General features: G+C 39.4%; 1 protein-coding gene across 1 annotated transcript; it reads right to left on the bottom strand.

Annotated features, from left to right (window-relative positions):
- Positions 1–9,884: 9,884 nt before the first annotated feature.
- On the bottom strand, positions 9,885–11,348 carry LOC133867344 (uncharacterized). The gene has a single exon (XM_062304077.1). The coding sequence runs from the start codon at positions 10,937–10,939 to the stop codon at positions 10,040–10,042; it is 900 nt and encodes a 299-aa protein (XP_062160061.1). The 5' UTR covers positions 10,940–11,348; the 3' UTR covers positions 9,885–10,039.
- Positions 11,349–12,617: the final 1,269 nt, after the last annotated feature.

Below are 12,617 nucleotides of genomic sequence, written 5' to 3'. Positions count from 1 at the left end.
TTAATTTTAAATTTCACTGTTCAATGCATGAGATATATATTTGATTGTCTAAAAATTTATGAGTAGGCTAGCCGCTAGCATAAACAAAAATGCAAAGAGTAAACTTATCTCAATATTTTGATGAAGTGTGCCATTAGATTGGACTCTCGGGAAATTAAACCTTCGGTCGAATTTGAGCCTTAATCGGATTGCTCCCTTGGCTCGGAATGTTTCCACAGCTCGGAATTTATCTTCGACTCGGATTTTATCCTCAGCTCAGATTGGAGCCTCGATCAAATTAGACCCTTGGTCAAATTGGTCCTTAGGCTCGGAATGTATCTGTGGCTCGGATGGGATTCTCGACTCGGATGGACCCTCGGCTCGGATGAGATCCTCGACTCGGATGGACCCTCAGCTTGGGATGATCTGTGGCTCGGATGGACCCTCGGCTTAGAATTTTATCTTTTGAGACATTAAATCATTGTTGTACAAGCTCGTGCTGCTGACAGGGAGAGTCTAAATCCACAGGATTTATTCAATGTGCTATTGCAAATGCTTACTCTGAAAGTCAAACCAATATCTTCATAGGAGTGATTAGTAATGAACATGGTATAATCCCTATGTCTCATGCCAAGCAAATGGCGTTTATTCTGCGGTCTTGACTTTATGAGAAAATACAACTTATATTATGTGCTTAAAAGTTTCATCAATTTGTCTCATAGTGCACATGAAAGATGACAAAAGGCTAAAAGTATTGAATATGAGGGAAGCAGAGCTCCAATTGATAGTTCAATATACAGAGATAAAGGGAGATTTCGGACTTATCTGGTAAATTCGATGAAGGCAAACATCAGCAGGGATGGACATTTGCGTGATGCTTTTTTTTATACATGTTGTTAAGGCTTGATGTTTTGTACTTCTACACAGCCGCCTCTGAGTTGAGGAGAAGTCTCCTTCAAGCGTCTGAGCCAAAACCATCATGAGCACTGACCTGTTATCACACTTTGTGGATCCTACTGAATCATTAAACCGGGCAATTGCTTGCTCCTTGATCAATGATTCACTGGGTATTGTACCGATGATGACCCACGACTTGTAAGGCTGTGCGGGAAATGCAGCTGGCAAACTGGGACATCCGGTCCTCCAAGTCAAGTAGATCGTCTGGGCAGAAACATCAGCTGCAACGATGGTCTCTGGCCTGTGGCGAGGACTTTGGTAGTCTGGACAAAGGTGGGACCGTGGAGCATTAGATCTAGTCCGGGCTAGCGGCTGTGCCAAAGTTGTTGACATCACTAGCTTGGTTCTTTTCCAGAGAGTGTTTCCGCATGTCACGGCCCCATGTAGAAACCGGATAGTTGGTTTTGGATTGCAAAAATGAGAGCGAAAGATGCACTGTTTTTGACAGTATTGGGTGTTTGCATTGCTACACTTTGAGCTTGGCCATGGACTCCATTTTTCTTTTTTTTTTAGGGGTGCTCGGTATCATGTTGACTGAAGAGAGGTCTCGGTAAACAGTTTGAATTTTGCTTATCAATTCGTTCAATTCGACCGAGGTGGAATGGCCGCTTCACGTTGAAATCTGGTTTTATCCGGACCCCATTATTGTGGGTCTCTCGGTCTTTTCCCGCTACTTGCAAGGCTTGTGGATGAAGACCGCAGTGTGTGTTGCGTCGTCTCGGTGGTCGGCGGAGCGGCTCGGGATGCACCCTTGGCTCGGGTTGATCCTTAGCTCGGATGGTTTCCTCGGCTCGGAATGCACCCTTGACTTCGGAATGCATCCTTTGCTCGGATGGTATCATCAGCTTATATGTGCTGTGTTGAAACTTGGGCTATTCACTGGCGGTTTTTTTTTTTTGTTGCTCATACTCCTCAGACCGGTATTTTCAAAGGCGCTTGCTTGTTGTAGTTTGAGAAGGCTGGAGGCGATGAAGATGATAAATCCTCGGCATCAATGCCAGTGCCAGCCGAAAGCTTGGTATAAGATCAAATAGCCAAAACCTTTGGCCCATTGTTAGAGCAGTCCTCATCCATGGTCCAGATCTAGAAGCTCCAAAGATTGAGCTCCCCAAAAATCAACCTTCACCGAGTTCTTCCATACGGTCTTCCTTTTCAACACAACAAAGAAAAAGACACAACCCGACTATCGAACTGAGTGCCAAGTTCCTCTTTGCCAAGTTCAACTCTAACCAAAGTTACTCTTGTGACTGCGATCCTGTTTTATTCTAGCCGGTGGCATGCGGTGACATCTGCGAAAGAAAAAGCCACCCATAATTGAACTTGACAAGTCTGGGAACGGAACTCATCAGCATCGTTGGACAAGATCTCAAGGCCTGTAGATCGGACCCATTAACCGTCGTCATGACCTTTTGTTCCACCGAACAATTCATGGCGTAAAGGGCTGGATCTTCAAAGGAAGATCGGACTGGAGCTGAAATCTGAGTTTCGAACGACGTTCTGGGAGAGACTGGCTGGGGTGATGGGTCCTCCGAGGTAGCGGCCGAGGGATGCACCCCTATTTCCCCCGATCCAAAGTCTGACCCGAGGAGGCGACGTTCTGGGAGTTAGTCTAATTCGCGGGGCCGGTTCGGACCAGAATGAGTTTTTTTTTTTTACGATATGGGTTAGGTCCTTTATTTTTTTTTTTTTTTTTGCAAGCCTCTTCTTGTCTCTCGGGCGCTTCGACCTTCGATCGGCTATTTACTAGCCGAACGGTTTGTTGAAGAAGCATTGAGCGGGTCTGCCCGCATTACTAGCATCCATCGTCTAACTGGCATAAGAGAGGTCGAGAAAGACGACGAAGTAGTTTGGTGGAAACTTGTGAGCATCGGGAATTAATTTCCATATTTTTGAAACATGAAGTGCACCTTCACTGTGCCAAAAGAAAGGGGATTCTGCAGAAATCTGCCCCCTTCTTGGCTTTGGCAAACATATAGCTGTTCTCCTCCTTTCTCTTTCCAGATATTGATCTGTGTTTGAAACTGAAGCTCGGGTGAAGGCCGGCTTTTGACTTTGTTCGGTTAAAAAGTAAGAAACTCAAGATTCGTGAACCGAGCGTGTCGCGAGAGTTTTGGGGCTCGGGAGGTAGGATTTGCAAGCTCGGCTACTGTACTCGATACTTGTGTTGTTTACCCGGAGGTCAGCACCATATGGTGGCTTGAAACCGAAGAGTCATGCTTTTCCTATTTGATGCCAGATGCTCTCCTGCATATCGTAGCCTACTGTCGTGCCGGCAAGGATGCACTACAAAAATACTGACAATTGGACGCGTGTCTACAGTACCGGTTACTGTAGACACGCGTCCAATTTGACACGTGTCTTATGAGACACGTGTCTAATTGTACAGCCGCCACAATTGGACACGTGTATTAAATACACGTGTCAAACTGTTTTTTTTTTTTTAAATATAATTTTTTTTTATTAAATAGAATTTTAACAATTGGACACGAGTAGTAAATACGCGTGTCCAATTTGACACGTGTATTTAATACGCGTGTCCAATTTGACACGTGTATTAAATACGCGTGTCAAACTGTTATTTTTTTTCAAATTTAATTTTTTTTTTTATTAAATAGAATTTCAACAATTAGACACGCGTATTTAATACGCGTGTCCAATTGGACGCGTGTATTTAATACGCGTGTCCAATTGGACGCGTGTATTTAATACGCGTGTCCAATTGGACGCGTGTATTTAATACGCGTGTCCAATTGGACACGTGTATTACATACACGTGTCAAACTGTTATTTTTTTTCAAATATAATTTTTTTTTAATTAAATAGAATTTCAACAATTGGACACGCGTATTAAATACGCGTGTCTAATTGGACACGTGTATTAAATACACGTGTCAAAATGTTATTTTTTTCTAAATATAATTTTTTTTAACTAAATAGATTTTTAACAATTGGGGACGTGTATTTAAATACACGTCCCGGATTGGTGTAGGCAGGCGCGCGGGAACTATATCCCGCGCCCACCTGATTGTTAATTTAAGTTTCAAAACGGAATTTTTTTTTTTTATACACTCTCGTTCGCTCTCTCTCTCTCTGCGCGCTCTCACTATTCTTTCTCTCTCTCTCACTGTATCGCTCTCTCTCACTCTCTGCTGTATCGCTCTCTCTCACTCTCTCTGTACCACCGGCCGGCCAGCTTCTGTCTCTCGCTCTCTCTCGCTCTCTCTCACTCTCTCGCTCTCTGTCTCTCGATCTCCGTCAACAATGGACCACCGGCCTTCCCTCCGGCCAGCTTCCCGACGCGACTCTCGCCTCTCTGTCTCTGTCTCTCGCCTCTCTGTCTCGGTCTCTCGCTCCCTCTCGCTCTCTCTCACTCTCTCGCTCTCTGTCTCTCGATCTCCGTCAACAATGGACCACCGGCCTTCCCTCCGGCCAGCTTCCCGACCATCGCTCTCTCGCCTCTCCGTCTCTGTCTCTCGCCTCTCTGTCTCGGTCTCTCGCTCCCTCTCGCTCTCTCTCACTCTCTCGCTCTCTGTCTCTCGATCTCCGTCAACAATGGACCACCGGCCAGCTTCCCGACCACCGCGTGGTCGGCCTTCCCTCCGGCCAGCTTCCCGACCATCGCTCTCTCTGTCTCTGTCTCTCGCTCTATCTCTCTCTCTCTCGCTCTCTCTGTCTCTCGCTCTCTCTCTCTCTCGTCAACACCGGACCACCGGCCAGTTCTAAGTGGACGATCATCAGTGCATGTGTTTCGTATAGCAACGCTTAATATTTTTGATTTTGGCAATATTTTAAATAACGTACAGACATGTTCTTTTCTTTTTTTTTTAAAGCAATATTTTTGGCAACGTGTATTCTTAACACGTATCAAGAAAAATATATAATTTATATATATATATATATATATACACACATGTAGCCACGTGTATGCATACACGTGGCTAGCAATTTGGAATTTTTTTTAAAAAAAATCGGTTTGACACGTGTATGAAAATACACGTGTCAAAACGTTTTGACACGAGTATTTTTATACACGTGTCAAACCGTTTGACACGTGTATTTTCATACACGTGTCAAATTGTGCAGTTCGTAACATGCACATTTGACACGCGTATCACGCGTGTCAAAATGCACGTGTCTAACTGTTTGACACGTGTACGACACTGTACACGTGTCAAAATGCACGTGTCAAAATGCATGCATTTTTGTAGTGATGCCACAGTGGCATTTTCGGATAAGCCAATGGAGATCATCCAAGCGACTCACGTGTAATCTCTGATCTTTTGTACCACATACTATGCCATATTTCCGTTGCTTATAGCATACAGACGTGACACCTGGGTTGTAGTCCGAAGCTACAAAAGAAAAGAGTGGGAAGACTAGGATCTTCTTTTTGGATGATCAGAATCTCCTTTTTGAAGTTAAAGATAACATGAATATATAAGGGAAGACCATGAGTGAGTAAACCATATATATATTTTTACGAAAATAAAATCTGAGTTGGGCTCTCCGTGACAGCACCGCATGTCTCCAATCCAACCACTGGAGTCATGCTCATAATTGATTTCCAAGTGAAAGCTTCTATGGTTTGCTGTGCGAGTCCTTGGTTTCTCATGCATAATGACAATGATAGTAACTATGACTAGTCAACAATGAACTTATATGTATAGATTCAAAGTCATATATCCATTGTGGAAGCAACGAAAGCTTGTAGGCCATTAATGCCTTAAAGAGCCTTCTTCTTTTCTATGTGTTTTTTTTTTTTAATCAAAAGATATCTCATGTATCAAAAGCACAAAGAAAGCCTAATGCTAAAAATTAACAAATTGATTGAAAACACATTAGAATAAACTTATCTCATTTTTTTATGGGGGTGAGCACCGATTCGGTGCCACTTGAGGATAAATCTGTCGGTTGAACGCGATTTATGAAGCATGGGTGTAGATCTGCAGCTGTGTTAATTTAGATTTGCTGCATGCAAGCCCAGATTTGTGCGAATCTGCTTCTGTTGATGAGAGACGTGATCTGATTGCAAGTCACCATTCTGAATTTATATTTTTGCAAGAAACGATTTGTCGTTCCCACAGACGGCACCAAATTGTTGATACAGTTTTCAGTATGGTGACGTGTCGGATGATGATTCGCCTTGTTATTTATGATCTGCAAAATAAAAAAACACTGCGTCAGGGGTGGGGTGGGGGTGCCAACGATCCCCCTCTGATGCCTAAGTCAGAAAATATTGATTATGAGCAAAGTAATTTTTAGAAGCATAGAGTCTACCTTAATATCTGAAGAGATTCTAGTATTTATAGAAATTGAGGAGCAGTTAGGATTGTTCCCAGTTTGTGTGGGGATCGGTAGTTGAGGAGGACGTGGCCTCGGGCGCACGGACATTTCGGGTTCCATGACCGCTTATCTCGGGTGCACAATCCTTTATGGGTGACATGTTGGTTGAGAAACTTCGGGCGCACGATCTAATTATGTATCGTGCGACGTGTCTCTTAAATCTCGAGTAATCCCGAGATGTTCGTAGACTCGGGTGTTACGACGTATCCGGGTCGACTACCCGAGTCGGGTGGTCGGGGCAGTTGAACTGGTTGGGCCAAAATGATTTTGATGGGCTTTAATAAACTAATATTTTTCCTAACATCTTTAAAATATCTTATTTTTTCTTTAATGCATAAAATATAAGTTAATGGTAAGTACAGAGATGACAAAATCTGAATTGTTTAATTTAAAAATTGAAAGCAATAATTAAAAAGTTTGAGAACTCATTATTGCTTTTATTACCTTACGGTGAGTTTAAAATTACGATTTCGTAGATAAAAAGTACGATTTTAAACTAAATATGAGATATGAGATATACTCGTATAAACTCAACTCGGCTCGGATAAAGTTCGTGAGCTCAATCGGCTTGTATAAGTTCGATTCGAATCATTAGCTCGTCGTGTATATATATTTATATATATTGTATTCATATTTATTAATATACATGTATAAAAATAAGTTTTATAAATATAAGATTTATAATTATAGTGTATAAATATTAACATAGTAAACATAATATATGTAGTACTACAAACGTCCTATTTAGAATGCAAAATATAGATCAAAGTTAAAATTGTACTGAATTTTAATATTTTTTTTTTTAAAGTAAAAATTATTATAAAACTCCAATTAAGCTCGAATTCGGCTAGGCTCTTAATAAGTCGAATTCGAATAACCCTTCAAAATTCGGCTCGAACTCGAGTTCTCATATATATTCGAGTCGAGTCTAATAGTCCCAAACTCAACTTGACTCGGCTCAAATACGACCCCGATATCCGTACACTGTTCATGAGTGTATTTAGGTACCCACGCACTCTACTACATTACCTAAAATCTTTTTTGTTTGTTTTAGTGGTGCCAAGTAAAGGGTAGATTGAAACACCTGGGGCCAGCATGATGGTTTGAATGCAGTATGATCTTGTCGCGAAGCTGTGAACTGACTGGGGCAGCTATTTTCTCAAGCCCTCCCCGCAACCATATATAAGAAGTAGAAAAATATCCTCTTTATCACGTACGGTCCACAGTGGTTGAGAAAGAATTTCAACAAATTTGGAGTTGCACAACAATTCTTTATGTGACCCATTCTGTGTTCAATTTACTAAAAGCCAAATTGCCCACTTTTGGTCGATTGCCCAACGTACACCAACAACAAATATATTATATATAAAGAGCCGTCAGCCGTCTGATTATTTGCCTAGCCTATTCTCCCACAAAAGGAACAACACTATTACAACCATAAGGTTTTTAAATTATTTCACAAAATTAAAAAAATAATTTTATACTTTTTCCATCTATACGAGCTACGCGCAACTTCTTCTATAATAATCTTTCACCAACTCTTTCTCTACGAACATTATACTAAGTAATAGGATTTAAAATTAATGCATTTAACGGTGAATATAAAATTAATGTTGATATGTTTTTTAAAAATTTAAATAATGTAATATTATATATACCGATAGATGTATCAACTTTAAATCTAAACAATAAATAGATAGTTCTCACATCAATTGTATTCCCTTTTTCATACCATGTGCATTAGGGCCGGTGCGCTATGTTGGAAATAAAGATGTAAAAACTATAAAAATTAATAAAAGCAAAATAAAAATTGTATGAAAAATCACTGATCTCTTGAATAGTAAGGCGAATATTAATTTGTCTCTTAGATAAATATTACATCCCACTTATACAATAAGTTTTGCAATAGGAAATACAACAATTCTATCATCGGGATATAATACTGTCAAAATGTAGTGTGCATATTGCAAATTCTGAAGACTACTCTGAATAAGAAATTCTATAATAGTAGAGAAGAAGAGAATGAAAAGATACAATAAAATATGCGGAAAAATATATTTTATAAATTACAAAAGTAGTTTATTACAATTTTCTTACAGTTGAAAAAACAGTTTTTGACTATTGAAAAAGCATTTTGAAATAGCAGTTTTTGATTGTTGAAAAAACAATTAAATATTTTTTTTAAAAAAAACGACTGTTAGAGTAGCAGTTGTACATGTCAGAAAAATGCACACGTACATAATAAGCTCGTGGCTCGTGTGTGATGATGTGCACGTGCTAAGTGCGTCAAAGCGACTATGCAACACGCTTGCGTGAGATGGCTAATGCAAAGCACTAGGTGACACTAGGGGTGAAAAGATGGTTACGATTAGTGGTTATTGGCCAAAACTGCTAACTGTAACCGTCTAGGCAGTTAGCAAAATTGCCAACTGCCTTCGCCAACCCCTGGTTGGCACTTATAAACCGGCAACAGTTTGGCAAATCAGATACAAAACGGGGGTCGCCGACCATGGCTTTAATTTTTGAAAAATAATAATAATAAAAAAAAGCAGGAGTTGGCGGCCATGGACTAGAACAAAATATATATATATATACATAAAGCAAGTTAACTGATGATAGGCATACCTTCATATAAATCAAGAGTAGGAGGCTTCAGATCTCCATGTTTCTCTACCATAGGACTACAAAGCTGATAGCTTTGAGAATCGATGACAGTTGATATGAGAGAATCGTAGGCGGAGAGAATCAAAGATGAGTTAAATTTAAACGTCCAAAACGATGTTGTTTTGGTGTTAAACATCAAAACAACATCGTTTTATATATATATATATATATATATATATATATATATATAACTGCTAACCGCTCCTGTAGGACGGTTTGCAGTTAACAATTATCAGTTTTTAAAGCGATTTTAACAGTTTTGCGGCTGCACAGTTAGCAGTTAGCAAATGGTTATTTTACCTCTAGGTGACACAACTAGTATGTGTGTACTCAAAATCCAATCTAGTATAAGAGTAAGATAAATTATTATAAAGCACACAAAAAACTCATAACTTTTGACAAAATGTTATTGAAAAAATAAAGGGAAATTCATCCAAAAAAAAAAAATAGAAGAAAAGTTGAAATAATGAAATTGGAGTAAGACTTAAATTTTTATGAAATAATTTTCAAGAAGCTAATCACATCAACACCCTTTTTAGTTTCTTCAAGTAGATTTGACGGTTTTCTATACTTACTCTTCTGTCTCCCTTTTCGTGAAGCTCTTTTGCGGCAATAAATTTTCTCCAAGACTGTAAAATGGATTGCTGCAATGAATCGTGTTATTTTTAGCCTTTGTTCTGGTTAACTTTAATTTTCTTTTGCTTGTAATTTTATTTTCAGTCATAAAAAAAATAAAAATAAAAAATAAAAAGGAATTTTAAATAGAAAGACTCCACATGCATTGACCAAGAGCTGTTGTACTTCAAATAATACACAAGCAGACAGTTTATGTATATATTATATACACACTAATGCACACCCACAGACACACCATATCTATATATATATATGATCATCTATAATCTATTCTAAATTATTATGAGATTGCAAATGGGTGGTAATTAAGACCAACATAAAGCCCCCTCAATATTTCCAGATTTATCAGAAAATTAAAGTTTCACCCCACAAACTCCAACACGTACCAATTGCGTGGGTCATTTTCCTCATCATGTGTTTAAGACTTTAGTTTAGCACTAATTAATTAAACTAAACTAAACTAAACACCCCCATTAACCATCTCCAAGAAACGCTGTTGAGATTCCAGCCTCTGTAGCCTCATATCATTGTTGAACTTCTTGATGAACGCTTCCGCTCGCCTTGTCAACTCCTCGTGACTCATCGACTTGTCCCTCTTCACCGACGCTCTGTCACTGAAAGTGTCCGACTTCTTCAGCTCCCGCCGAGCCCAAGCCACCGGATCGTCAGCGCCACCTGCAGCCACGTCATTTCTCTCCGCCTCTATCCGCGCAACACGAGGCGGCACGTCCCACGTGTCGCTCTTCTTCAGCTGCTGCGTCACCGGCTTCCCCTGCGCCTCCATGATCGCCTTCCACGTCGCGTCCAAGCTGTCCCCGTCCTCCTCGTCGTCCTCCTCCTTCTCGCCGGATGATGTTTCCGGCGGAGCGTTGGGCAAATTAGTATCTCTGATGATCACTCGCTGCTTCTCGTGCGGTTGCATGATGTTGTGCCAGATGATCTCATGGGAGTCGTCAATGTTGGCTGTAGTTAATATAGCGTTTGAATTGGGGTCTTCGGAGCTATCGATTTCGTCTTCGTTCTGGGATGGGTCGGCGGCGGCGGGCTTGGCATTGGTGGGTGAAGAGGAATTAGAATGATGGTGCTTTGGGTACTGTTGGAAGCTGGAGGAGGCGGCGATGGTGATGATGATGAAGTTGACGACGATGTAGATGTACGGCGGAGACAGCCAGCTTCGGAGGGAGATCCAGAGGCGAGGAAGAGTGGATGCTGACAAGTTTACTGTGTACGGAACTATTGCCGCTTTGAACATCATAAAAACGGATACAATCCCCATGGATAGGAGCAAGAGCTTTGCCGCCCAGACCGCCGTCTCAAATCTGGTGGTTTTGGGCAAGGAGCTCTGAAACAGGTTGGCCATGGCGTACTTGATTTTGATTGTCTGAAAGAAGGAGGAGAAGAAGAAGAAAAACAAGAGGAACCCAATAGACCAAAAGAGCTATTTCGTACACTGGAAACGAGAGAAGTCTAATATCAATGTAAAACTGCTGATTTTAGACCTCAAGAGATTGATTCTCTGCAAATTCATCAAAATCCAGAAAAAACAGTGGATTTATTGATGTTGATGGAAAAGATCTCTTCTTGTTCTTCTTCTTCTTGCAGAGAATAAAGAAAGGGCATTCAAGAAATCAATAGTTTCCAAAGCCAGCTAGCAAAGAACGACAAAGAAAGGCAAAAGGCAAAGATGCTGAGTGAAGAACAGAGTAACTCTGCATCTTGCTCGTACAAAAGACCGCTTCTTCTACAAAAAAAAAAAGAGTGTACTGAAGAAGGGCCACAACGGTGGGCTTTATAAGATGGATGCTTCTTGTGTTTGACGAAATATTCACCGTTGGATGCCCGAATTCTTCTCACAAAACAGTTCGACCTATAACGACTCGTTTTCTTATTTTATTTTTTATTTTTTTATTTTTTATCCTTTGGTGGGTCGTGGACAGAGAGCAAGGGATGAGTTATTTTGGTACAAAATCATTAGGATTAGTTAAAGCAAATCTAATCCCCATTAACGGCGTTGTCCTTCAATTGAGTATTGGGTCACCCTCATCGCAATAATTCCTTGGTCGCCACTGCTCCGGTGGAGCCATACTATTCATAATTCATGCTAATCGATCCATCTCTGTCTTTCTTTTTTGTATCCTTTCGTTTATTTTTAACGATAATTTTACAAATGGGTACTGAATTATCGATCGTTTTGAAAAAATAATATTAAACTTTCAAACGTTTTAAATTAGAGTATCTAAGTTTTCAAACGTCGTAATCCATTAGGGTTTACTGTTAAATTCTACAAAAAATTCTCAAAATACCTGATCTTTTTTTCTTTTTCTTTTTTAAGAAAAAAGAAAAAGAAAAATTGTTAAGATTTAGGTGTTGGTCAGAATTTAACAGAATTTGAAGAAATACCTATACGTGAATATTTGAAATTTTTTATTAAATTTTATTAAAAAATAAACATATAAGTATTTTGAGAATTTTGACAGGTTTAACAGCAAATATTAACGAATTATCCTTTATTGAGATGTTTGGAAACTTGAATACCCTAATATGAGACGTTTGAAAGTTCATAACCTTTTTTCAAAACGACCGATAGTTCGATACTCTTTTGTAAAGTTATCCCTTATTTTTATTATTTCTTATTTTTCATTTTAAAAAAAAATGTTTTATTTGACATAAAGATAACAACAATTAATGTTGTATACCGAGTAATTCTATTCTATTTCTATATACCATTATTTTATCCACCTTTTATCTATGTCTCTCGTGAGTCTCAACAAAACAAAAGTATTCCCATGCGCCAAAAATGATCACTTAATATAAACCATACCATTATTTCATCATTCACTAATTTTAAATACATATTTTTTTTTATTTTACTCCGTTGACGTGGCAAAGCCCCAATGGCTATAGAGATCCGTACAAAAAAGAAAAAAAGAAAAGAAAAAGTGAGATAATTTGCATGATAACTTGGTACCTTTCTTAATTATTTGGTTAATTGAGTAGCGAAAACAAATAAAATGGGAAAATTACTTTTACTCTCTTAT

This window comes from Alnus glutinosa, chromosome 4 (genome assembly GCF_958979055.1).
Source record: "Alnus glutinosa chromosome 4, dhAlnGlut1.1, whole genome shotgun sequence".
Classification (NCBI taxonomy): Eukaryota; Viridiplantae; Streptophyta; class Magnoliopsida; order Fagales; family Betulaceae; genus Alnus; species Alnus glutinosa.
Note: the sequence above shows the minus strand (reverse complement) of the source record. Positions and strands in the feature narration are given on the sequence as shown.